This window comes from Phasianus colchicus, chromosome 25 (genome assembly GCF_987193195.1).
Source record: "Phasianus colchicus chromosome 25, bPhaCol1.hap1.1, whole genome shotgun sequence".
NCBI classification, from domain to species: Eukaryota; Metazoa; Chordata; class Aves; order Galliformes; family Phasianidae; genus Phasianus; species Phasianus colchicus.
In genome coordinates this window covers 4,992,228-5,016,026 of record NC_143460.1, presented here as the reverse complement: position 1 = coordinate 5,016,026, position 23,799 = coordinate 4,992,228, and the positions used below count along the sequence as shown (strand labels likewise).

The 23,799-nt window shown below is 64.0% G+C and overlaps 4 protein-coding genes across 11 annotated transcripts; 2 read left to right on the top strand and 2 right to left on the bottom strand.

Annotated features, from left to right (window-relative positions):
- Positions 1–3: 3 nt before the first annotated feature.
- PSRC1 (proline and serine rich coiled-coil 1) lies at positions 4–2,063 on the bottom strand. 4 transcript variants are annotated; one of them, XM_090124800.1, is made up of 6 exons: positions 1,412–2,063; positions 1,250–1,307; positions 888–1,146; positions 655–802; positions 333–546; positions 4–255 (listed from the first exon to the last, which is right to left on the bottom strand). In XM_090124800.1, the coding sequence occupies exons 1-6, from the start codon at positions 1,425–1,427 to the stop codon at positions 126–128; spliced, it is 825 nt and encodes a 274-aa protein (XP_089980926.1). In that variant the 5' UTR covers positions 1,428–2,063; the 3' UTR covers positions 4–125. The 4 variants fall into 4 exon arrangements, with proteins under 4 accessions (XP_089980926.1, XP_031464470.1, XP_089980927.1 ...); XM_090124801.1 differs by having other exon boundaries at positions 15–255; positions 333–551; XM_031608610.2 differs by having other exon boundaries at positions 4–493.
- A 222-nt stretch (positions 2,064–2,285) lies between these two features.
- On the top strand, positions 2,286–4,033 carry PPIL1 (peptidylprolyl isomerase like 1). 2 transcript variants are annotated; one of them, XM_031608615.2, is made up of 4 exons: positions 2,286–2,412; positions 2,950–3,104; positions 3,600–3,668; positions 3,787–4,033. In XM_031608615.2, exons 1-4 carry the CDS (start codon positions 2,357–2,359, stop codon positions 4,005–4,007), a joined length of 501 nt encoding a protein of 166 aa, XP_031464475.1. In that variant the 5' UTR covers positions 2,286–2,356; the 3' UTR covers positions 4,008–4,033. The 2 variants fall into 2 exon arrangements, with proteins under 2 accessions (XP_031464475.1, XP_031464476.1); XM_031608616.2 differs by having other exon boundaries at positions 2,322–2,412; positions 2,918–3,104.
- Positions 4,034–5,369: 1,336 nt separating this feature from the next.
- Positions 5,370–12,510, top strand: CPNE5 (copine 5). 2 transcript variants are annotated; one of them, XM_090124799.1, is made up of 21 exons: positions 5,382–5,559; positions 6,931–6,971; positions 7,056–7,102; positions 7,438–7,541; positions 7,832–7,871; positions 7,964–8,040; positions 8,275–8,334; positions 8,409–8,472; positions 8,751–8,854; positions 9,064–9,168; positions 9,578–9,619; positions 9,695–9,770; positions 9,954–10,007; positions 10,075–10,136; positions 10,320–10,366; positions 10,482–10,663; positions 10,763–10,890; positions 10,961–11,063; positions 11,739–11,796; positions 11,886–11,959; positions 12,322–12,510. In XM_090124799.1, the coding sequence occupies exons 1-21, from the start codon at positions 5,480–5,482 to the stop codon at positions 12,508–12,510; spliced, it is 1,737 nt and encodes a 578-aa protein (XP_089980925.1). In that variant the 5' UTR covers positions 5,382–5,479. The 2 variants fall into 2 exon arrangements, with proteins under 2 accessions (XP_089980924.1, XP_089980925.1); XM_090124798.1 differs by having other exon boundaries at positions 5,370–5,559; positions 10,482–10,890.
- Positions 12,511–12,989: 479 nt separating this feature from the next.
- Positions 12,990–23,799, bottom strand: SORT1 (sortilin 1). 3 transcript variants are annotated; one of them, XM_031608601.2, is made up of 20 exons: positions 23,628–23,799; positions 22,570–22,629; positions 22,405–22,478; positions 22,172–22,274; positions 21,322–21,486; positions 21,108–21,181; positions 20,983–21,032; positions 20,780–20,910; positions 20,564–20,708; positions 19,206–19,361; positions 19,000–19,106; positions 18,718–18,820; positions 18,459–18,627; positions 17,786–17,976; positions 16,726–16,915; positions 15,380–15,496; positions 15,163–15,271; positions 14,981–15,087; positions 14,094–14,217; positions 12,990–14,011 (listed from the first exon to the last, which is right to left on the bottom strand). In XM_031608601.2, exons 1-20 carry the CDS (start codon positions 23,784–23,786, stop codon positions 13,997–13,999), a joined length of 2,349 nt encoding a protein of 782 aa, XP_031464461.2. In that variant the 5' UTR covers positions 23,787–23,799; the 3' UTR covers positions 12,990–13,996. The 3 variants fall into 3 exon arrangements, with proteins under 3 accessions (XP_031464461.2, XP_031464463.2, XP_089980696.1); XM_031608603.2 differs by having other exon boundaries at positions 20,780–20,907; XM_090124570.1 differs by having other exon boundaries at positions 14,981–15,271.

Sequence of the window (23,799 nt, the reverse complement as noted above, 5' to 3'; positions counted from 1 at the left end):
CAGGGGGGGTTTCCTACTGCTGGTGTGACCTTTTGTAATTAAAGCAAAACCCGACCTGAGCCTCTGCCTCCTCTCTTGTGAGGGATGGGGGGGTCTTACTGTGCCCCCCCCCCTTTCCCTGTGACTCAGTTTCCCCAGCTGGGTGATGCTGTCATCGTGGGGTGCTGCCAGCTGCCGTCTTGCGGGGGGGCTGCAGGCGGCTGCTGGGGGGGGCAAGTCTGCACCTGGAGCCAGCCCCCACCCCATGGGGTGCACCTGGGGGAGAGTAGGTGTGGGGAAACTGAGGCACGGAGCAGTCCCAAGCTGTCAGAGGGGACAGCCCCCATCCTTACCTCTGGGTGCAGCTGTGCTGGTCCGGGGGGCTCCCCTCCCACCTGCTGCAGTCCCTGATGTCCCAGCCCGGCCGGGGGGTTTGGGGATGGCACTGGGTGGGGGGGGGCGACTGCTGGGGGCGGTGCTGGCAGTGATGGTGGCCCTGGCAGTGGTGGTGGCCCTGGCACGGGGTGCACGGGTCAGGGGGGTGGCAGTGCTGCTCCTCAGCTTTGGCTGAGCTGGGAAAAATGGGGGGGTTTGGGGTGGCCTTGTACCCATTCCCAATGCGTTCCCCATGGGGCGAGCTGTCCCCATCCCAATTCCCAGCCCCCCCTCCATTACCTGCTGTCCCTGCACGGAGGGGCTCAGACCTGCCCCGTGCCACAGCCCCCCGTGGTGGGCACGGCCGGGGGGGGCCACTCTGGTTGGAGGTCCCCCTGCTGCTGGGGGCACCTCTGGGTGGTGCCGGGGGGCGACAGCGGGGGGACTCCTGTAAGAGGGGGGGGCACAGGGATGCAGACCGCACCCCACACCACCGCCGTGCCCCCTCCCCACCCCCCTGTGGTGCCACCCACCTTGGGGACGCTGGCAGCAGGCACGGTGGGCAGCAGGGCCCGCACAGGGCTGTCCTTCACCACGAAGGTCTCACGGCGGGGGCTGCGGGGGCTGCCCCCCCCCGGGCCAGGGGGCAGCGGGGACAGGTGGCATTGCTGCAGCTGTGCTGCCAGGCGAGTGGCCTCACGCACCATCTCCTCCAGCCCAGCCCCACTCAAGGGGCTCCAGCGCCCGTTTGTGCCCCCTGGGGGCTCCTCGTCATCATCATCATCCTCACGGCTGGGGGTGAAGGGCAGCATTAGCCCTGCCCAAGTGCCCCACACAGGTGACACATTGGGGGCTGACACCTGCCCACGTTATGTCACCTGTGTCCCCATCTCACCTGTCAGAAGGGGACAGGATGCTAAAGTCGAACTTCTCCTCGGTGATGAATTGGACATCTGGGGGCGATGCGGGAGGGACATGTGGGGGACACATAAGGGGCCTCCAGTCCCCACGTTGGAGCACGCAGAAGGGGTCCCCGAGTTGGGGACAGCCACCCTACCTTGCTCCTCCATCATCACACCCGGTCAGTGAGCGGCACCGGAGCCCATGGGTGACCTGGGTGCAAGCAGGGGTGACCCCACGGCCCCCCCCACAACGTCTCAGCTACGGGCACAGCGCCTGCTGGGGACAGCTCTGCCAGCACCGGGCACAACGGGGCTTTGTGGCCATGGGGACAGCACGGGGCAGCACGCAGGGCGGGATGAACCCAAACACCGGGGGGGGAGGGGGCCAAACCCACTGCTATGGGGGCAGCCCTGCACCCAGCCCCATCCCAGGGGACACAGACCTGTACCCAGGGGGTCCAGCCCCACACCCTGAGCCCTATGGGTCTCAACCCCTGGATGTCCCAGCCCCCATCCCAACCCTGGGAGTCCCAGCCACGCGGCCCTATCAGACCACAGCCCCCAAAAGGGCGGCCCCAGCCCCCCCCAATCCCAATGGAACCCCAATCCCATACAGGGTCAAGCCCCAGCCCCAAACCATGGAAGGTTTCCAGCCCCTCACCCCAGCCCCCAGCGCCAGAAATTGCGTCCCAGCCCTTCGCCCCCATAACGACGGATCGCAGCCCCACACGCAGTCCCACACCCCACCACCCCAAGCCCCGTAGGCCCCCGCAGCCCCACAACGACGGATCCCGGCCCCACACCGGCCCCACACCTGTCCCAGCCCCACAGCGCGGCTCCCGCTCCTACCCGGCTGTTCTCACCGCCCCGGCTGCCGCTCGGCGCTGCGGGGAGGCCCGGCGGGCCGGGGGCGGGGCGCTCCGCCCGTTCGAATTCTCCCTCCGGCCCCACAATGGCGCCTCGCTCTCCCGCCCGCCGCGCCGATTGGCCCCGCCCCCAACCCGTCCGCGATGCTCATTGGCCGCCGGCGGGGAAGGGGGCGTGTCACCGGAAACGCCGAGGGGCCGCTTCCGGTGCCGGCGGCAATAGCGGCGCACAGCATGGCCGCCGTCCCGCCTGACTCCTGGCAGCCGCCCACCGTCTCCATGGAGACCACGTAAGAGGCGGGAACCCCACGGGCCTCCGCGCTCGGTACCGGACCCCCCGTCCCGGTTTAGAGATGCCCCCGGAACCCTCGCTCCGTTACCGGACCGCCTTCTGCCTCCCCTCCCTCCTTCTCCCCCTTCGCTGTTGGGCCCGCCGGGTTCCCCGCTCGGTACCGGCAGCCCTTCGGGTCCCTCCTCCCCGCTCCCACAGTCCTCCCCACCCGGTACCGGGACCCGCAGGTGTTCGGGTTCCCCCACCCTGCTACCAGGACCCCCTTTTGCCCACCCTCCCCGGGACACCCCACTTCCCCCCTCCCCCATACCGGCCCCCCCCGGTACCGGAGCTCCCCTCAGCTCCCACCCCCAGTTCCCGATACCGGGATCTCCCCCTCACCCTGATTCCCGACCCGGTTACCAGACCCCCAAGGTTCCCCCCCTGGTTCCAAGCTTTCCCTGCCCTAATCCCTCCCAGTTCCCCTATTCCGGTTCCACCCACCAGTCTCCCCATCCCCTCAGCCCCCGATGCTGAGTTGTGGTGCTGTGGGCAGGATGGGCACCATGGTGTTGGAGCTGTACTGGCGCCACGCGCCGCGCACCTGCAAGAACTTTGCTGAGCTGTGCCGCCGCGGGTATTACAACGGAACCCGGTTCCACCGCATCATCCGGGACTTCATGGTGCAGGGAGGAGATCCCACGGGAACTGGTGAGTGCAGGGTCACAGCGGGGTCTTCCCTGTCTTGTCATGGGGGCACTGGGACTCTCAGCCCTGTGATGGGATCGTCGGGACCCCCCAGCTCCATGATGGGGACACCGGGACCTTTATGATGGGGACGTTGTGATCCTCAGCCCTGTGATGGGGACAGGGGGATCCCTGCCCTGTGAGGGAGACGCTGGGACCCTCAGCCCTGTCTTGGGGTCATCGGGACCCCCAGCTTCACAATGGGGACACTGGGACCCTCAGCCCCTTAATAGGGATGCTGGATCCTCCAGTTTCATGGTGGGAACACTGGGACCCTCAGCTCTGAGATGGGATCATCAACATCCCCAGTCCCACAGTGGGAACACCAAGACCCTCAGCCCCCTAACGGGGACACTGGGACCCTTATCTCAGTGCTGGGGACACGAGAACCTCCCCAGCCCTACAGTGGGGATCCTGTGGTGTGGAACCACGACCCCCTGCTCATCTCCATGCTCACAGGTCGTGGCGGTGCTTCTATCTACGGCAAACACTTTGAGGACGAGCTGCACTCTGAGCTGAAGTTCACCGGTGAGACCTCAGTCCTCAAATCCCACCTTTATGTCTTCAAAAAAAAAAACAAACAAACCCTAAAAAAACACCAATCCCATCCATCCCTTCCTCCATCTCTCTCTTCATCCATCCCCAGGTGCCGGCATCCTGGCCATGGCCAACGCAGGGCCAGACACCAATGGCAGCCAATTCTTCATCACGCTGGCGCCGGCGCAGTGGTTGGATGGCAAACACACCATCTTTGGGCGCGTGTGCCAAGGCATCGGAGTGCTGGGCAGGGTGGGCATGGTGGAAACCAACGCACAGGACCGACCCCTGGATGATGTGAAAGTCCTCAAAGCTGTCCCTGCTGGGTGACACGGGGAATAAAAAGTGTGCACGGAGTGGTGGTGCTGGTGGTGCGCTGCGGGGATGGGGTGTGGGGTGGGAACGTGGAGGTGTCACCTCTGGGGGTTTGGAGATGTCATCTGTGGGGCATGGAGGTGTCACCTTTGGGGGCACAGATGTCACCCATAGGGGCATGGAGGTGTTACACATGGGGTGTGGAGGTGTGAGCCCTGTGGATATGGAGATGTCACCCATAGGGGCGTGGAGGTGTCACCTGTGGGGACATGGAAAAATCACCCATAGGGGCATGGAAGTGTTCCCTATACAGATGCAGAGGTGTCACCCATAGGGCGTGCAGGTTTCATGTGTAGGGACACAGAGATGTCATCTATAGGGGCATGGAGATGTCACACGTGGGGTGTGGAGGTGTCAGCCCTGGGGACACGGAGATGTCACCCATAGGGTGTGGAGGTGTCACAGGGACACAGAGATGTTTAGGCACCATAGAGGGGTGTCACACGTGGGGTGGGGAAATGCCAACCCTGGGGACACAGATGTTACTCATTGGCACAGAGGTGGCACACGTGGGGCATGGAGATATCACCTCTGGGGACATGGAGGTGTTACCTGTGGGCACAGAAGTGTCACCCAGAGGGACGTGGCAGGGAGGTGTCACCTCTGGGGACGTGGAGTGATCACCCCTAGCACCAATCCCACGTGTGGGGACGTGGAGATGCCACATGTGGGCATACACATGTGCCACCCCTGGAGGAACGTGTCACCTGTGGGGCACAGGTTTGTCACCCACGGGCTCAGCGCAGCCCCACTGTGGGCACCAGGGAGCACCCTGAGCACTGGGTGGGAGGGGAACTGGGAACACTGGGAGGCACTGAGGCGCAGTGGGGGGTGGGGGGTGGGGTGGGGAGCAGGGGGTGACACTGGGGATGTGGCACTGGGAGCACTGGGCAATGCTGGAGGTAGAATGAGGTGACACTGGGAGCCAGTGGGTGGAAGTGGGGGTGGCACAGGGAGCACTGAGTGGTACTGGGATGCAGCAGGGCGGTGCTGTGAGCACTGGGTGACGGTGGGGGTGGCACTGGGAGATACTGGAGACGCATTGGGGTGGCACTGGGAGCACTGGGCAATGCTGGGTCGGCACGAGGAGCTCCGCGTGAGCCTGGAGGTGTGCCGGGGTGGCACTGGAAGCACTGGGCGATGTAGGGGATGGCACTGGGATCGCTGGGCGGTACTGGGCTGGCTGCAGAACGGCACCGCGGGCACCGGGTGGTGATGCGGGAGGCACTGGGAGCACTGGGCGCTACTGGGGGCGGCGCGGGGGCGGCACGGGGGCCGGACCGGGGCGGGCTCGCGGGAGGCTCCGGGGGCAGCCCCGGGGCGGCGGCGCTGCGGCAGCGCTGTAACGGGAGCACCGGGAGCCCCGAAAGCGCCGGGACGGCCCCGGGAGCGGCGGCGGCGGCGGCCCCGGGCGGGGGGAGCGGGGCATGGCGGGGCTGGGGGGGCTGCGGGCGGGCGGCACCGGCTGCGTCCCGGCCACCAAGGTGGAGCTGACGGTGTCCTGCAGGTAGGAGCGGGGTGCGGGGCGCTGGGAGGCATTGGGGAATGGAGGAGACCGGAGGTGTTTGGCACTGGGAGGCACTGGGGAGCACCCACGGTTGCGTGGCGCTGGGGGGTATTGGGAGGCATTGGGGAATGGAGGAGACTGCAGGTGTGCGGTGCTGGGAGGTACTGGGAGCACTGGGGAGTATTTGGGGTGCGTGGGGCTGGGAGCACTGGGAGGTACTGGGGGCACTGGGGAGCACTCGGAGCGTGTGAAATGTGGGGCACTGGGGTGCAGTTGGAGTGTGTGGGACTGGGAGCACTGGGAGGTAATGGAGGCACTGGGGAGCACTTGGTTTCTGGTAGTGGGAGGCTCTGGGGGAGCGGGATGTGGTTGTTGTGGGATACTGGGATGTTCTGGAAAGAACTGGGGAGCACAGAGGATGTAAAGCATTGATGGGGGGGGGACTCAGGGGTTGTGGGGGCACTGGGAGAGCGGAGGTGGCTGCAGCTGTAGGGCACCGTGGGGTACTGGGCAGCACTGGGGGGGCGAGTGGGGGTGGTGGTTGTGGGTCTCTGGGGGGTGCTGGGACACAGTGGGGGATGAGGAGCACAGGGGTGGGTGGTGTTGGGGTACCCGGGGTGCTCGGGGCTGTGGGATACTGGGAGGCACTGGGAGCTACTGGGGAGCAGCGAGGGGCACCACAGGGTGTTGTGGGGAGCGCTGGGAGGCACTGGGAGAGAAAAGGGCAGTGGGGCTGGGGGGGCACTGGGAGGTAGCAGGACGGGGTCTGCGGTCTCTGGAGGTGCACAGGAGGGGCTGCTCCATCTCCCCTATCCCCCCCACCCCAAACTCCTCTCCATGCCCCGATCTCCCCCTGCACCCCCAGCCCTGTGCCCGCTGCCACCTGGCACCCAGCACCCGCCCCCCCCCCACGCTGCGCTCACTGCGGGGGGGTCACACCGCCCCTCCCTGCCTCAATCCCACCCCATGGGCCCCCAAAACCCCTCATGCAAGCTGGGTTCAGGATTCAGTGTTTTGTTGGGGGGGGGAATCCCGGGTGCCCCCACCCTGCCCTGCCGTGTGCCCCCCCCCCCGCCCCCCAGCTGTGCTGCCTGCAGCCGCTCCGACCTATTTTCCTCCCACTCCATCGGGGAGCAGAGAAACTCCCCAAAGCCGCTGCAGCTCCGGCTGTGCACCAACACACGGCTGTGCACCAACACACGGCTGTGCACCAACACACGGCTGTGCACCAACACACGGCTGTGCACCAACACACAGCTGTGCACCAACACACACACGTGTGTGCACCAGCACGTGACCCTGTGCACCATCTCACATCCGTGCGCCCCCTCCTTTCCCCCCCTCGTGCCTCAGTTTCCCCTCTCCCCGCAGGCAGCTCCTGGACAAGGACACCTTCTCCAAATCTGACCCACGTGAGTGGGGCTGGGGGTGGGGGCTGGGGGCTTGGGGGGGGGGGGGGGAGGGTGAGCATTGAGGACCCCCACCTCTGTCCCCAGTTTGTGTCCTCTACACCCAAGGACCGGACACCAAGCAGTGGCGGGAGGTGAGTGCTGACCCTGTGATGTGGCCAATGGCGTGTTGGGGTACCGCTCAACCAACCAATCAGCACGTTGGGGTACTGCTCAACCAACCAATCAGCACGTTGGGGTGCCAGGCAGCCGGCCAACCCGCGTGTTGGGGCGCAGGGCAGGCAGCCAATCAGCACGCTCAGCCTCCCCCAGCTTTGCAGCCCCGCTCCCGCCCCCGGCTGCGCGCCCTGTAATTAGCCGCTGGTTAATTGAGGGGCTCGGGCTGTAATGAGCGGGTGGGTGGGCTGCCCCTGCGGCTGCACAAAGGGGCACCTGGCTCCCCCCCCCCCCTCTGACGGCGCTGCCCCAGTTTGGCCGCACTGAGGTCATTGACAACTCCTTGAACCCCGACTTCGTGCGCAAGTTTGTGCTCGATTACTTCTTCGAGGAGAAGCAGAATCTGCGCTTCGACCTGTGAGTGCCGCCAGCCCGTCCCGCCGTGGCCGTGTCCCCATCCGCCGCTCCCCTTCCATCCCTATTTCCCCTTCCCAATTCCCACCACCATTCCCCATTTCCATCCTTACTCCCTATTCCCCATTCCCGTTTCCCACCACTATCCCCATCTGCCCTTCCCCATTCCTCATCCCTACTTCCTATTCCTAATTCCCACCCGCTGTTTCCGACCCCATTGGTCTCCCATCCCTCTCCCATCTCCATCCCCATCCCCACTCTGCCCCACTGCCGCGCTCCCATCCGTCCCACAGGTACGATGTGGACTCCAAAAGTCCCGACCTCTCCAAGCACGTGAGTGTGGCACTGCTCCTATGGGATGGGGATGGGGTGGTGGAGGTGGGGAGGTGGGGATGGGGCCATGGTGGTGACCCTGCTCTCTGCAGGATTTCCTGGGCCAGGCCTTCTGCACGCTGGGTGAAATCGTGGGCTCGTCTGGCAGCCGCCTGGAGAAGCCACTGACGTGAGCAGGACTGGGGGGTTGGGGGGGGGCCATGCCTGGCATCCCGTGGGTGATGGTGACGATGGAAGGTCCTTATCTCACATCCCGGCGGTGTCTGGGATGGAGAGCAGAGCGCAGTGCAGACAGCACAGCTCTGTGCTGACCACCCCCCCTCCCCCCCCATACACACACCCTGAGATGCCCCTACTCGGGGTCCTGCTGTGGGTCCCCCCACCCCGCTCTGTGTCCCTGCAGGATGGGGACAGTTACTGCACACCCCCGCAGCAGGAAGCCGGCACCAGCCATGTCCAATGGGTGAGCATTGGGGTGACCCCCCAGCGGAGACACTCGTGTCACTGTGTGCCCCCCCCTCACCGCCTGTCCCATAGGGGCATCCCGGGCAAGAAGTGTGGCACCATCATCCTCTTGGCTGAGGAGCTAGGAAACTGCAGGGTGAGAGCTGGGGGACGTTGGGGACAGCTTTGGGACCCCCCCACCCCCCCCCCACCCCCCTGCCTACCTTATTCCAGAGGGGAGGATGCAGGGAAGGGGGGATGGGGGCTCTGTGGCTGTGCCTGGGGCCTTCCTCCGCATGGGTGAGGATGGTGAGGGTCAGAGCCACATCCTGGCTGCTCCCACGGAACCCCGGTGCCCACAGAGAGGGGGGAGTGGGGTCCCATTCAGTGCCCATAGATTGGGGATCCCACTCGGTGACCCCCCTCGTGCCACAGGACGTGGCCACGCTGCAGTTCTGTGCCAACAAATTGGACAAGAAGGATTTCTTTGGCAAATCCGACCCCTTCATGGTCTTCTACCGCAGCAACGAGGACGGGACGTGAGTACCCCAAAATGTGAGATAGGAGGCGGGGGAGCAGGGGGTACAACCCTACTTCCCCCCTACCCCCAAAGTGGGAGACACAGAACCACCCCCCACACACGGGGGGTGGCGTGGAGGGGAAATCTCCAACACCAAACAAACCGAAGTGCTGCGTGTGGTGTTGGCCACGGGGTGACCTTCCTGCCCTCCTGTGCCCCCCCCCGCAGCTTCACCATCTGCCACAAGACAGAGGTGATGAGGAACACGCTGAACCCCGTCTGGCCAGCCTTCGCCATCCCGGTGCGCGCCCTCTGCAACGGCGACTACGACCGGTGAGTGCCGCGGTCCTCCAGGCGGCGCCGCTCTGTGCCCTCTTGCCCTCGTCTCTATGGTACCCCGCGGCGATGGGGGCGCCGCTCTGTGCCCTCTTGCCCTCATCTTTGTGGTACCCGCCTGCCTCCATCTGCTCCGTGGGTCCTCCCTGATGCCCGGTTGAGCCCCCGGTGCCGGTTGGTGGCTCGGCGTCGTGCTGCCGCCTCAGCCCCGTGTCGGACGTTGCTGTGGCAACAGTGGATAAAAATATCCCACCGAAACCGGCCGAGAAGGAGGAGGAGGAGGAGGAGGAGGAAGGAGAAAAGCCCCCACGGAAGGATCAACACAAAGTCGTGGGGCGGGATGTGTGCAGGGTTGTGCTTTTGGGTGCCAATCGTGACCCCCCACCCCCTTCCCCGTTCCTTACAGAGCCATCAAGGTGGAGGTGTATGACTGGGATCGTGATGGCAGGTGAGCTGGGGGGGCCGTGGGGGGGCCGCTTGCCTGTCCCTGCCTGAGGTGATGGTGACACCCCCTGCCCTACAGCCACGACTTCATTGGTGAGTTCACCACCAGCTACCGGGAGCTGGCGCGGGGGCAGAGCCAGTTCAACGTCTACGAGGTGAGGAGGGGACGTGGAGATGGGTGCTGGACCCCCACTCTGCTCCCTTGGGTCCTACAGACCCCAGGGATTCTATGCCGCACCCCCAGGAATCACCCACGGGTGTGACAGCCCCCAAGGGTGCCTTCACTGCACCTCTGGGTGCTCCATCTTGCAGTGCTCCGTATCCTCTCCCTTCCACAGGTGGTGAACCCCCGGAAGAAGATGAAGAAGAAGAAATACCTGAACTCGGGGACGGTGAGGGCTGGGTGAGCACAGGGCACGGTGTGTGCCTGCCGTCCTGCTCAGCCTGCTGTCCCCACAGGTGACACTGCTGTCCTTCGCCGTGGAGTCTGACCACACGTTCCTGGACTACATCCGGGGCGGGTGAGCCGTGATGCTCCCATCCACGCAATGGGCACAGCTGGTGCTGGTGGCCCCCGTGGGGTTCCAAGAGTGGGACCTGTGGGTTGGGAAACATCACCCACGTGGAACTGGGAGCTGTGGAAGGAATGGAGGTCCTCCTCCATCCCCCCCATCCTCAGAAGGGTTTTTTTTTCTCCCTCCCAGGACCCAAATCAACTTCACGGTGGCCATCGACTTCACTGCATCCAACGGTGAGCGCTGGCAGTGGGCAGCACACCCCATGCTGGTGGATACGCACGGTGAGGTGGGCTTGCCACGACCCCACACACTGACCCCCCCCTCCCTCCTCCCCAACCCTGGGTGCAGGCAACCCCTCACAGTCCACCTCCCTGCACTACCTGAGCCCCTACCAGCTCAATGCCTACACCATGGCGCTGAGGGCGGTGGGTGAGATCATCCAGGACTACGACAGCGACAAGATGTTCCCTGCGCTCGGCTTCGGTGCCAAGATCCCACCCGACGGGCGCGTGTCCCACGAGTTCCCATTGGTGAGACCCCCCCCCCTTCCATCCCTCCCATGGGGACCGGCTCACGGTGTCCCTTGTCACGCAGGTGCCATCATCCCCATCACCCATTGCATCCCACAGAACGGCGACGCGGCCAACCCATCTTGCAGTGGCATTGAGGGCATCTTGGAGGCTTACCACCGCAGCCTGCGCAGCGTGCAGCTCTACGGCCCCACCAACTTCGCCCCCGTGGTCAACCACGTGGCCCGGTAATTGGGGGAGGGTCCTAAGGAGGTTTGCCATGGTCCCCCAACCCTGTGCTCAGTGCTGGTCCTGCAGCTCGGCAGCGGCCGTGCCGGATGGATCGCAGTACTTTGTGCTGCTCATCATCACCGATGGGGTCATCTCAGACATGGCACAGACCAAGGAGGCCATTGTCAATGTGAGTGCTGCCAGGGGGGGTGTCCTGATCCACTCGCCCAGCTGGGGGTATGGGGTGCCCCAAATATTTTGTGTAGGATCCTACTGGGGGCATGGGGTATCCGAAAACATTGGGGTGTAACACTTAGCTGGGGGCGTAGGGTGCCACAGGTAGTGGGGTGCCCCAAAATATTGGGGTGTAAGAGCCAACTAAGGACATGTGGTGCCCCAAATATTGAGGTGTAAGACCCCTAGCTGGGTCGGTTTACCAGGGTGCCCCAAAACACGGAGGTGCAGCTGGGTGCACGGGGTGCTCCGGGTGGGTTTGGGATCAGGGGGCGAGGGAAGGATGAGGGGCTGCTGTCCCCGTGTTTGGGTGATGGGGTGGGATGTGGGATGCGAGCTGTGCCACAGAGGGTGGGGAGGGCAGCTCAGCCCCAAAGGGATGCACATCCCAGCCCCACAGCAGGATGCACCCACGCAGCGCGTCACAGCCCCGAGCACAATGCGCACAGCAGAGCCCACGCAGCGCAGCCCCCACATGGCACACAGCACCGGGGCGGCACCAAGGGGGGGGTGCTGCCACTGGGGGTGGGACCTCATGGCACCCCATGGCACCCCATGGTACCCCAAGGATCCATGGGTGCCCAGGGGCGGTGTCACCCCAGATATTTTTACCATTTCTCCCCCCCTGCAGGCAGCCAAGCTCCCCATGTCCATCATCATCGTGGGGGTCGGCCAGGCTGAGTTTGATGGTGAGGCTGTGCTCCCCCCCCCCCCCCCAAAAGGGTCCCTGCTGTTTGAGGGGGGCTGATAGCACTCAGCCCCCCACCTCTCCCTGCAGCCATGGTGGAGCTGGATGGGGATGACATCCGCATCTCCTCCCGCGGGAAGGTGGCTGAGCGTGACATTGTGCAGGTAGGGACCCCCCAGCACTGTGCGTTGGTGCCCACCCCCCCCTCCCCATCCAGACCCCTCCCAGTAGCACTGGGATTGGGTGCCACTGCTGGTCCCAGTGTGGGGATGGGGGGATGGTGGGGTGTGCTGGGATACGGGGTGCAGTGGGGCTGGGGGTGGTACAGCAGGATGGGGGGGGACTGGGACTGGGGGAGACGCATGGGGGAAGGAGGGGAGCGTGGGGTGGAGATGCAGTGGGGCATGGAGTAATTTGGGACATGGGGGGCAGGGCACTGAGATGTGGGGACACAGTGGGACAGGGGATGCTGCAGGGTTGTACCCAAACCCCCCATCCTGTGCCTCCTCTCCTCCCCCCTCCCCAGTTTGTCCCATTCCGTGACTACACGGACCGGGGGGGCAGCCAGGTGCTGAGCATGGCACGCCTGGCCAAGGACGTGCTGGCTGAGATCCCCGAGCAGTTCATCTCCTACATGAAGGCTCACGGCATCAAACCACAGCCTGCACCCCCCAGCCCCGACCCCCCCGGCCCCCCACCGCCCACCCAGCCCTGACCCCATGTCTTTCCCCCCCACCCCCCCCCCCAGACCCCCAGGGGACACCTGGGACCACGCAGGTACCGACCTCTGCCCTGAGGTCATGGGTAAATCTCAGCCACTCACTGCCAGCCCCCCCCCCCCAAAATGGGAACTGGGATTTTTGGGGGTGCCAGGGTGGGGATGGGGGGGGGCACTTCCCACCCCCTGTGTTGTCCTGTCCCCAGGACCCCGCATGTCTCTTCTCCATCCCCTGGTTGTGCAGCAAGGAATTGGGGAGGGGGGGTGGGGAGGAGGGTGGTCCTGGGCACCCCCCCCTTTCCATCCCCCCCCCCAGTTATTTTTCTACGTGCATGGATGTGTCGTGTGCCCACGGTGCGTTGCCTTAATCTGCAATAAATGATGGAATTTTTAATCCCCCCCCCCCCACCCACCCAAATACACCACCACCACCATTGGGTGCCCCCCCCCCCGCACACAGAGCCGCTCACACAGGATCCGTTTCGCCTTTATTATTTCTAAGAACCCAAAATATTGCAAATATACAGAAAAATGCCAGTACAAAGTTATCACACATCCGGGTTTATTTACAGAGCTCTACATGCCCCCCCCCCCCACCTCCCCAGCTCTGATGTGAGAGGTGGGGGGGGGGAGCAGGGGGGCTATGGCTTCTCCCTATGGAGGGGGCGTGCGCCGGCCCCACTGCGGCGCTGCAGAAGCGCATGCAAGCAGCCCCCCCCCCCCCCAACACACACCCTATAACATGGGGTGGGGGGTGGAAGGGGGGGGGCACCAAATCTTGCCTCCCCCCACCCCATGGAAGGGGATTTCCAGTGTAAGGAGACAGTAACAGTGCTGGGACTGAAACTTGGCGGGGTGAAAGCAGAGCTGGGGGGGGGGGAAGGGGGGGGGGGAAGACAGGAATTGACACCCCCCCCTCCAGCCCCTTGTTAAAAAGCTTCAAGCCTGAATTCATTATTGCTACGTTTCCCTCGGCCAAGGGCAGCCTGGGGGGGGGGAAGGGGGGGGCAGGATGGGAGATGCCCCCCCTCCCCAGCAGCGTATTGCTTTGGAGAATGGGGGGAGCCCCCACTCCCTGCATCCTATGTGCTGCTGCTGCCCCATGCTGGGCTGGGGGGGGGGGGGCACACCCCCAGGGTGCTGCAGGCAGTGGGGGGGCTGCAAGCAAATTGTGTGTGTGGGGGGGGGGGGGGTCACAGCCCCGCAGCCTGGGGGAACCAAGGGAACCAAGAAAAAAAAAAGACAAAAAACCATAAAAATACCCCCAACAGCCCCCCCACCCAAAGAGGCCCCCCCCAAAAAAAATAACCAACAAAAATCAGAAGAAAATCAAGGAAAAACAAATGAAATAAGAGCAAACTGACCCCCCCCGGCTGCATAGAACCCTTCGGGTGAACTCACACCATGCTGCTGTGTGCCCCCCCCCCCAGCACAGCCCCCCCCTCAGCCCTGCCTGCCCCACTGTGCCGTCCCAGCGCCGCCGCTACTCCAGCAGGTCCTGGGGGAAGAGGGGAGCATCACTGTGGGGATCCCAACCCAGGGGGGGTCTTTATGGTTTGGAAGACAGGGGGGGGGCTCACCTCATCCGAATCGTCGTGGTACCCCCCCTTGTAGGGTGGTGAGGGGGGGTCTGCTGTCTCTGGCCCCTCGGCACCGCTGGCCTCGGCGTGCTGCCGCAGCACGGAGTAACGATGGACCAGGAACCTGGGGGGGGGTAAAGAAATGTGGGGACCCCACAAAGCCACGCAGAGCTTCCAGGCACTGCCAGGAGCCCATAATGTCATGGGGGTCCCATAGTGATTGTGAGACTGGCAGCCAAGGGAAGAATATGGGACCCCCTCCCTCCCCAGCCATGGGGAGCCCAGGTGGTGGGGAATCAACCAGCCCATGGGGACACCCAAGCCATGGGAATCCCAAAGCCATGGGGACCCCCTGGGGACCACAGGGACCCCATAAAGTTATGGAGACCCCACGGAATCGCAAGGATCCCTCCCAGCCGTGGGGATTCCACAAAACCACAGGGAACCCATGGGGACTCCATAAAGTTGTGAAGACCTCTGAGTCAGAGGAACCCCAAAAAAGCCACGGGGAAGCCCATAAAGTCACAGAGACCCCATGGGGACCACAGAAATCCCCAGCCATAGGGACCCCGATGCCATGGGAATCATATAGAGCCAGAGGAACCCCACAAAGCTCTAGGGACCACAGAGCCATGGGGAGTCCCCACGTCATACAGACCCTTCAAAGCCACGGGGACCCCATGGGAACCACAAGGCCCTCCCAGTCATAGGGACGATGGTGACCCCAAAGCCATCGCAAGGTTCCATGGGAACCACGAGGACTCTCCAACCACGGGGGTCCTACAAAGCCATGGGGGTCCCCCAAGCCATGGGGATCCTACAAAGCCCCAGGAAGCCCACAGAGTCACGGGGACCCCAAAGAGACAAAGCTCCCAGCTGGGACCCACCTCCCACCGCAGACGTATTTCTTGACGAGCAGCACGCCGGCCACAGCACTAACGAGCAGCACGGCCACCACGGCCAGCACGATGGGTGTGGGGCTGGGGGACGCCACCTGTAGGGACATCATGTGGTCACCCCACGAGGTCAGCACACCCCAAACCCATTTCGGGGTTGGGGGGTGACCCACCAGCTGCCCAGGGCTCAGCAGAGTGCTGGTGCACTTCTTCTTCATGTCCGTCTCCTCCCTGCTGGGGCTCTCCCCTCCCCTGCATTTGTCCCCAGGAATCTTGCGGTACCTAAAATAAAATAGGGGAAAGGAGGAGATGCTCTGTGAGCCCCAGGATCCCTCCCAGCCCCCCCTATCCCCCCCGTGCCCTGTGGGAGGTGTAGGATTGGGGATGTACCCGCTGGTGCGCAGCAGCTCGCGGCGGCCGTAGAGGCAGAACTCCAAGTCGTGGCCCTTCAGCTCGGGCTGCTCCACGCACACAGACTGGTTCTCAGGGCGGTAATACCCGAAATCACTGCGGGGTTGGAGAGGATTCAGCCCCCCATGGTGCGACCCCATCAAGAGTGGGGCCAAAAGGATAAAGCAGGCAGGGATATGGTGGCACTGGGGTGGCACTGGGATGGCACTGGGATCACGTGCAGGGACATAACACTGGGATGAGGTGGGACACAGTGGCACTGGGATGAGGTGAGCAGGGATGTGGTGGCACTGGGATCACACACAGGGACATGGTGGCACTGGGATGGCACTGAGGTGAGGTGTGCAGGGATGTGGTGGCACTGGGATGATGCACGAGGATGTGGTGGCACAGCAGGGGCACTGGGATGAGAGGGACAGGGATGTGGCAGCACTGAGGTGGCACTGGGATCGTGTGCAGGGACGTAGCACTGGAATGAGGTGGGACACAGTAGCACTGGGATGGCACTGGGATCACACACAGGAACATGATGGCACTGGGGTGGCACTGGGATCACATGCAGGGACATAGCACTGGGGTGAGGTGGGACACAGTGGCACTGGGATGAGGTGGGCAGGGATGTGGTGGCACTGGGATGATGCACGGGGATGTGGTGGCACAGTGGGGACACTGGGACGAGAGGTACAGGGACGTGGCAGCACTGAGGTGGCACTGGGATCAGGTACAATGACATGAGGGCACTGGGATGGCATTGGGATGAGGTGGGCAGGGACATGGTGGCACTGGGATCACATGCAGGGACATAGCACTAGGATGAAGTGGGACACAGTGGCACTGGGATGAGGTGTCAGGGATACGGTGGCACTGGGATCATGCAGAGGGACATGGTGGCAATGAGACAACACTGGGATTGCACTTGGGTCGTGCACAGGGACGGGGTGGCACCGGGATGCCAGTGGGATCAGCTGTGCAGGGACAGGGTGGCACTGGGGTGGCACTGGGATCAGGTGTGCAGGGACGGGGTGGCACTGGGATGGCACTGGGATCAGCTGTGCAGGGACAGGGTGGCACTGGAGTGGCACTGGGATCAGGTGTGCAGGGATGGGGTGGCACTGGAGTGGCACTGGGATCAGCTGTGCAGGGACAGGGTGGCACTGGAGTGGCACTGGGATCAGCTGTGCAGGGACGGGGTGGCACTGTGATGACGCACGGGGACGGGGTGGCACAGCGGTGACACTGGGATGAAGGGTGCAGGGACGTGGTGACACTGGGACACACGACGGCACCGGGGTGGCTGCGGGGTGGCTGTGGGGTGGCTGTGGTACCAGAGGAAGTCGTGCAGGGTGCAGGGGCAGACGGAGGGCTGCGCGGTGACGGCGTAATCGCGGCCGTTCTGGCAGACGGAGGATTTGCGCAGCCGCCGGAATTGCTCCTTGTAGCCCAGGATGCAGCCGTCCGTGGGGTCGCGGGGGTCGCTGGAGTGCGCCAGCCAGATGGTGTAGTCCTCGTCCTCACCTGCAGGCACGGGGTCAGGGGGTCCCTCATCACCCCCCTCCCGTTTCCATCCCTATTTCCCCCCCTGTTGCCATCCCTACTCCTCCCCGTCCCCCATGCCTCTCCTCCCCCTCTATCCATCCTTATCTCCATCCCCATCCTGCCCCAAACCCATTCCCACTTCCCCCCCTTTATCGATCCCTATCTCCATCCCTTTTCCCCTCCATTTCCATCTCCACACCCCCTCATACCCACCCCTTTCCCCCTCACCCCTATTTCCATTCCTAACCCCCTTTCCATCGCCCTCATCTCCATCCCTACACCCATCCCTACTCCCCCCTCCATCGATCCCTATCTCCATCCCTATTCTCCCTCCCCAGCCCTATATCCCTGCACATTTCCAGCCCTATTTTCCCATCCCTGACCTGCACTCCCATTCCCCTCCCATACCTATCCCCATTCCCCCCAACATCAACCCCCATTTCCATCCCTATTCCCCCCTCTATCTATCCCTATTCCTCCCCCACTTCCATCCCTATTTCCCCTCCATTTCCTTCATCTCCATCCCTGTTCCCATGCCTATTCCCCCCTCTATCCCCATCTCCATCCCTATTCTCCCCTATTTCTCATCCCTATTCCCATCCCTATCTCCATCCCTATCTCCATCCCTATCTCCATCCCTATTCTCATCCCTCTTCCCATCCCTATCTCCATCCCTATTCCCCCACACACTTCCATCCCCATTTCCCCCCCATCCCACCCCACATCCATCCCCATTTCCCCCCACCCCCATCCCCACCCTTCCCCCTACTTCCCCCCTCATTATCTCCCATCCCAACAACCCCAGCCCCAGACGTGGCACCACGGTGGGGGGGTTCCCCCCTCACTCACAGCTGCGGCTGAGCAGTTGGCTGAAGTCAATGGTGTAGGACACCCACTTTCGGGACAGGAAGCTGCTGCGGAAACCCCAAATGCTGACATTCATGGAGCGGGCGCCAGGCTCTGATGCCAACCCGGTGAAGAAGATGGGCTCTTTGGTGAAGGTGTAGCGGTACCAGCACTGCCCCTCATCTGTGGAGAACCTGCCCGGGGTGGGGGGATGCTCAGGGGATGGAACAGACACCCCCCCCCCACACACACACACCTCCCTGCAGCAATGGGAGCACGGGAGGCATCTGCTGCCCTTCTGCACCCCAACCCCCAGAGCTGCCCAACCCCACAGCCCACCCCAAATCCCGAGAACCCACCTCCAAGCCTTGGGTCCCCCATACCCAAAAGCCCCCCAGAGCCTCCCCAACTTCTGAGCCCCCCCTAAACCTCCAACCTCCAACCCCAAGAGCCCTCTTCCAACCCCCAAAAACCCCCAGAGCCCCTCTCAGCCTCCACACCCCCCCTCCCTCCAAATCCCCATGGCCACCCCCTAAGCCCTGGCACCTCCCCAACCCCCACAGCCCACCCCACACCTCCAGAACCCCCCCAAAACTCCCAGACACCCCTTCTCCCCCCCGCCAGGACCCCCAGAACTGCTTCCAGCCCCCCTCCCCCCAGCCCCCCCCCCACGCACTCCAGGACATTGACAGGCTGGCTGCTGTGTGCGATGGCCACGATGAGGCCACCCGAATCCAGGATGGCGTAGTGGTGGGGGCCCTCCAGCATCCGTGCCCACGTGTAACCCCCATCATCCGAGATGTACACATCAGGGCTCATCACTGAGATGGCCCCCCCAACACTCCCTGGGGAGAAAAAACAACAACAAGGGCAGCAATGAGTGTTGGGTGTGGGGATGTGGACCCCCCTCCTTTCTGTGCCCCCCCCCCCGGTACCGTGGGCGATGACGATGCCGACGGCGTTGGGTTCAGAGAGTGGCACCATGGGCACGTTGAGCTTCTGTGAGATGCTGTAGGACGCGTGGATGTGGAGGCTGCACTGCAAGGACAAGCAGCAAACACATCAGGGTGGGCTCAGCACCGCGTGGCCCCAACGCTCCCCCATCCCCAGACCCACACCCGCCCCCAGCACGGCCCCAATCCCACCCAGGGGGGGGGGCACAGAGAGGGTGGGGATGGGGACACGTGTCCCTGCTTGGGGACAAAGGACGGAGCCACCTCCTCCTTGCTGCGTGCCGTCGAGTCGCACGTCGTGTTCTTGGGCTTCCGCAGCGGCACCCACTCCCCACCTCGGTCAAACGTGATGACAGATTGGATGGAGTTGTCTGCGGGGAACAGAGGGGGGCTGGCAGCACATCCCCACCGAGCAGCCCCAGCCCCACACCCCCCCCTTCATCACAGCCCCCCCCCCTCGGGGCTGCCACCTTCGGACAGCACGCTGGTGATGTAGATGCCACGCAGCGATGTGACGTTGGTGAAGTCGGTCTCCCCGCCGGTTGTGGTGTAGAGGTGACGTTCCAAGGACTTGGAGAAAACCACGCCACGGTCGTCTGACGTGTAGATGGTGCCATAGCCCGTGTCTGGGGGAGGGGGGATGGAGTGGTGGTAAAGTTGGGGGGGTCCCTGGGCACCCACCGGCTCCGTGCAGGGGGAGGAAAAATCCCCACAGCTGACATGTGGCCACGCTTCATGCCAGGAATGTGCTTTCCCGCAGCTACTGCCCGCTAATTAGTTTCCTCATGAAGGAATTAATGAGAAAAAGTCCTTCCTCAAAGGCACAGCCCTGCCCGGGCTCAGGGCCCCGTGCTGCGGTGTGGAGCAGCTTTCATTGCTGCTGCTGCAGTGTGCAGGCTGCACACAGCACCCATCCCAACCCCGTCCCACCCCACCCCCACTTCATCCTCATCCTCACACCATCCTCATCCCATCCCACACCATCTTCACCCCACCTCCACCCCCATCCTCAACCCATCCTCATCCCATCTCCACCTTCATCCCACACCTTCCATATCCCATCTCCATCCCATCCTCATCCCATCCTCATGCTCCTTCACACCCTCTGTATCCCATCTCCACCCCATCCTCACCCCATCCCCACGTTCCCCTTTTCCTCGTGCCATCCCCACCCCCACTTCATCCTCATCCTCATCCCATCTCCACCTTCATCCCACCCTCATACCATCCCACACCTTCCATATCCCATCTCCATCCCATCCTCATCCCATCCTCATGCTCCTCCACACCCTCTGTATCCCATCCTCACCCCATTCCTGTGTTCCCCTTTTCCTCGTGCCATCCCCACCCCCACTTCATCCTCATCCTCACACCACCCCCATCCTCTTCCTATCCTCAACCACCCTCATCCCATCTCCACCTTCATCCCACCCTCGTGCCATCCCACACCTTCCATATCCCATCTCCATCCCATCCTCACCCCATCCCCATGTTCCCCTTATCCTTGTGCCATCCCCACCCCCACTTCATCCTCATCCTCACACCATCCTCACCCCACCTCCACCCCCATCCTCAACCCATCCTCATCCCATCTCCACCTTCATCCCACACCTTCCATATCCCATCTCCATCCCATCCTCATCCCATCCTCATGCTCCTTCACACCCTCTGTATCCCATCTCCACCCCATCCTCACCCCATCCCCATGTTCCCCTTTTCCTTGTGCCATCCCCACCCCCACTTCATCCTCATCCTCACACCAGCCCATCCTCACCCCATCCCATCCCCATCCCCACACCTTCCATCTCCCACCCCCATCCCCTCTCACCGCCCGGCTCATCCACATGCATGAACACCAGGTCGTCGTTGGCTGCCAGGATGGAGTAGAACTGCTCGTGGCCGACGGAGGGCAGCTGCGCCATGCTCCAGCTCTCACCTTGGTCCAGCGAGACGTGGATGCGCCGCGTGAAGCCCTGCAGGACCCACAGCCTCAGCCCAGCTCCTCCGTGTGCTGCCGGAGGGGCCGCAGGGGGGGGACAGCCACCTTCTCTGTCATGACAGAGGCGAAGAGGAAGCGGCCGCCCAGCCCGAAGGAGTAAATCTTGGTGCCGATGACTTTGAAGGTTTTGCCAAAGTCGGTGGTTTTCTTCAGCTCCAGGAAACCCAGGTCAGCTTCTTGGGGACAAGGGGCGGCGGGTTAACGGGGCGCCCCACGCTCTCCAGGGACAGCAACGGGGCGGCACTCACTGCAGGAGCCGTTCAGGTAGGTGGTGAAGAAGATGGTGTTGTTTGCACCCCTGGAAGAGAGCGGTGATGGAGGCAGAGATGGGGCAGCACCACCCCAGCACCGCAGACACCGGGCGGGCGCTCACCATTTGGCCAAGCAGACAGCTTTGTGGATCTGCTCCCAGCGCTCCCCAAAGTCCTTGGAGACCCAGAGGCCATTCTGCAAGAGACCAATGCCACTCATCAGTGGAACGTCCCCAGCCCCAGCACGTCCCCAGCCCCAGCACGTCCCCAGCCCCAGCACGTCCCCAGCCCCAGCACGTCCCCAGCCCCAGCACGTCCCCATCCCTGCGGCCCTACATCGGTGCTGAGTGCCAGCAGGCGGTCGGAGTCCTGCGGGTGGTAGGAGATCTGTGCCAGGGGGTGGAAGGGCAGCTCGGTCTGCACAAAGTTCTTGGCAAAGTCAGACGAGCGGAAGATGCGGCCGCCTCGGCTGCCACCGGAGACATCACCTGTCAGGATGACCTGCGGATGGGACGCAGCACCGGGATCAGCACTGAAACCTCGCCGAGCGCCAGGGTGAGGGTCTGGGGTTTGGATTGGCAGTTAAGGGTGAGGCTCAGGGGTTAGGTTAGGGCTCGGGGTTTCAGTTATGGGTTAGGGGTTAATGGGTAGGGTGGGTTTGGGTCGGGGTTTCAGCTGGGGGCTTGGGTTAGGGGTTGATGTTTGGGGTTGGGGCTTCAGTTGAGGGCTTGGGTTAGGGGTCAGGGGTTAATGTTTGGGGTTGGGGCTTCACAGCTGGGGGCTTGGGTTAGGGGTTGAGGTTTGGGGTTGGGGTTTCAGTTGGGGGCTTGGGTGAGGGGTAGGGGTTGATGTTTAGGGCTGGGGTTTCAGCTGGAGGTTTGGGTTAGGGGTTAATGTTTGGGGTTGGGGTTTCAGTTGGGGGTTTGGGTTAGGGGTTAATGTTTGGGGTTGGGGTTTCAGCTGGGGGTTTGGGTTAGGGGTTAATGTTTGGGGTTGGGGTTTCAGTTGGGGGTTTTGGCTAGGGCTTAGGGGTAGGGGTTAATGGTTAGGGTTTCAGTTGGGGGTAGTGGGTAGGGTTTAGGGGTTGGGTTAGGGGCTAACAGGTAGGATTGGGGGTTTGGGTCAGTTGTGGGTTTGGGGTTAACGGTTAGAGTTGAGGGTTTGGGTCAAGGCGTGGGGTTCCCACCTTCCCCGAGTTGTCGGGGCTGATGGCCATGCCAAACTCGGTGCGGATGAAGGTGTTGTTGATGAGGTTGGTGATGTCCTTGAAGGTCTTCCCATAGTCCTCACTGTGAGGGGACGGCACACGGCACAGCTGTCAGCACCACCGGGACCCCGTCGGTGGTCGGGGCTGACGCTGCCTGCGAGACCCCACCCCTCAAATCTGAACCGGGGGCTGGGGGGGGGGGGGGGCGGTACCTGCGGTACAGCTTGGACTGCCCAGAGATCACAATCACCCAGGGCACCTGGAAGGTGGTCAGCACCAGGATGACCTGCGGGAGCACGGCTCAGCACCGGGGATCCCCCACCCCCCCCAGCCCCTCAGCGGGGCGGCAGCACCCCCAGCCCTCAGCCCCGTCTTACCCCCGTGCTGTCGCCCACCCAGGACAGGGACACGGAGCCGCTGAGGTCATCGAAGACGCACTGAGAGAGAGAGAAGGAAGGAACGGCCTTCAACGTGCGCAGGGACCGAGAGCCCCGGGCTGCACGGCGTGCGCAGGGATGGGGACACGGAGCCCCGCAGCGACCCCAACCCCGGCGGCGGGTCGGGAGGTGGATGCGGGGCGCGGGGACGGGGGGAGCCGCCGGCGGTGGCGGCGGGGCGGGGAGGCTCCGCTCAGGAAGGGGAGGAAATGAGGCCACCGCCGCCGTCCCCATTGCTCAAACAGCGCCGCCCCGCGCCCTCCGTGCAGGGAGGGGGGAACGGGGAAAAGGGGAAGGGATGGAAACGAGCCCCGGCGGAGCGGTGACCCCGGCGTGGACACCGAGATGGGACACCGGGCCGCACCACGCACGTCCCACTCTGCGCTCCCGGTGCGTCCCAGCGGCGCCCGTCCCCGGGTGCCAATTAGCGGCAATTAACGACCGGCCGGGCCGGCAGAGCGGGCGCACCCTGCGGGGAGCGGTGGCGGAGGACGCCGTTGGGGGCCGGGCGGGGGGGGGGCGGTTATGTTGGGGCGCCCCGCGCTGGGGGACGGGGCTGTCTGTCTGTCTGTTTGTCTGTCTGTCCATCCATCCGTCCATCCACAGGCGCACGACGGAGCTGTCGGTCTGTCCGTCTGTCCCACCCAAACAGGACGGGGTCACCAACAGCCGCCGTCCGCCTTTCCGTCCGTCGGTCCCAGCAGACCCGGTCTGTCCGTCTATCCAGCCGCCCTACCGAGCTTCAGAACCGATCTCTGTCTGCACCGGGGGGAGGCGGCAAGGCGCTCCCCGTCTGTCTGTCCGTCTGTCCGTCCCCCGCCCAACCCGGTGTCCGTCTGTCCCTCCCTGCCTCGCTGTCCGTCCGCCCGCTGTCACACCGGGAGGGGGGGGGCGGGGCAGCTCCTTCCCGTCCGTCCCACGGCCGCCGTGCGGTGCCGGTGTTGGGTCCCTCTCTCCTCCCGTCCCGCCGCCCGGTGTCCGCCCCGCCCGCCGCTCACCTGGTGCGTGTTGTTGCCCAGCACGGCCGCGACGCCGCGCAGCCCCCCGCAGCCCCCCCCGCCCTCCTCCTGCCCTCCGCCCGTGGACGCCCGCAGAGCCGCCGCCAACGCCACCGCCGCCACCACCGCCGTCAGCCGCGCCGCCCCGCGCGGGCCCATGGCGACTCCGGTC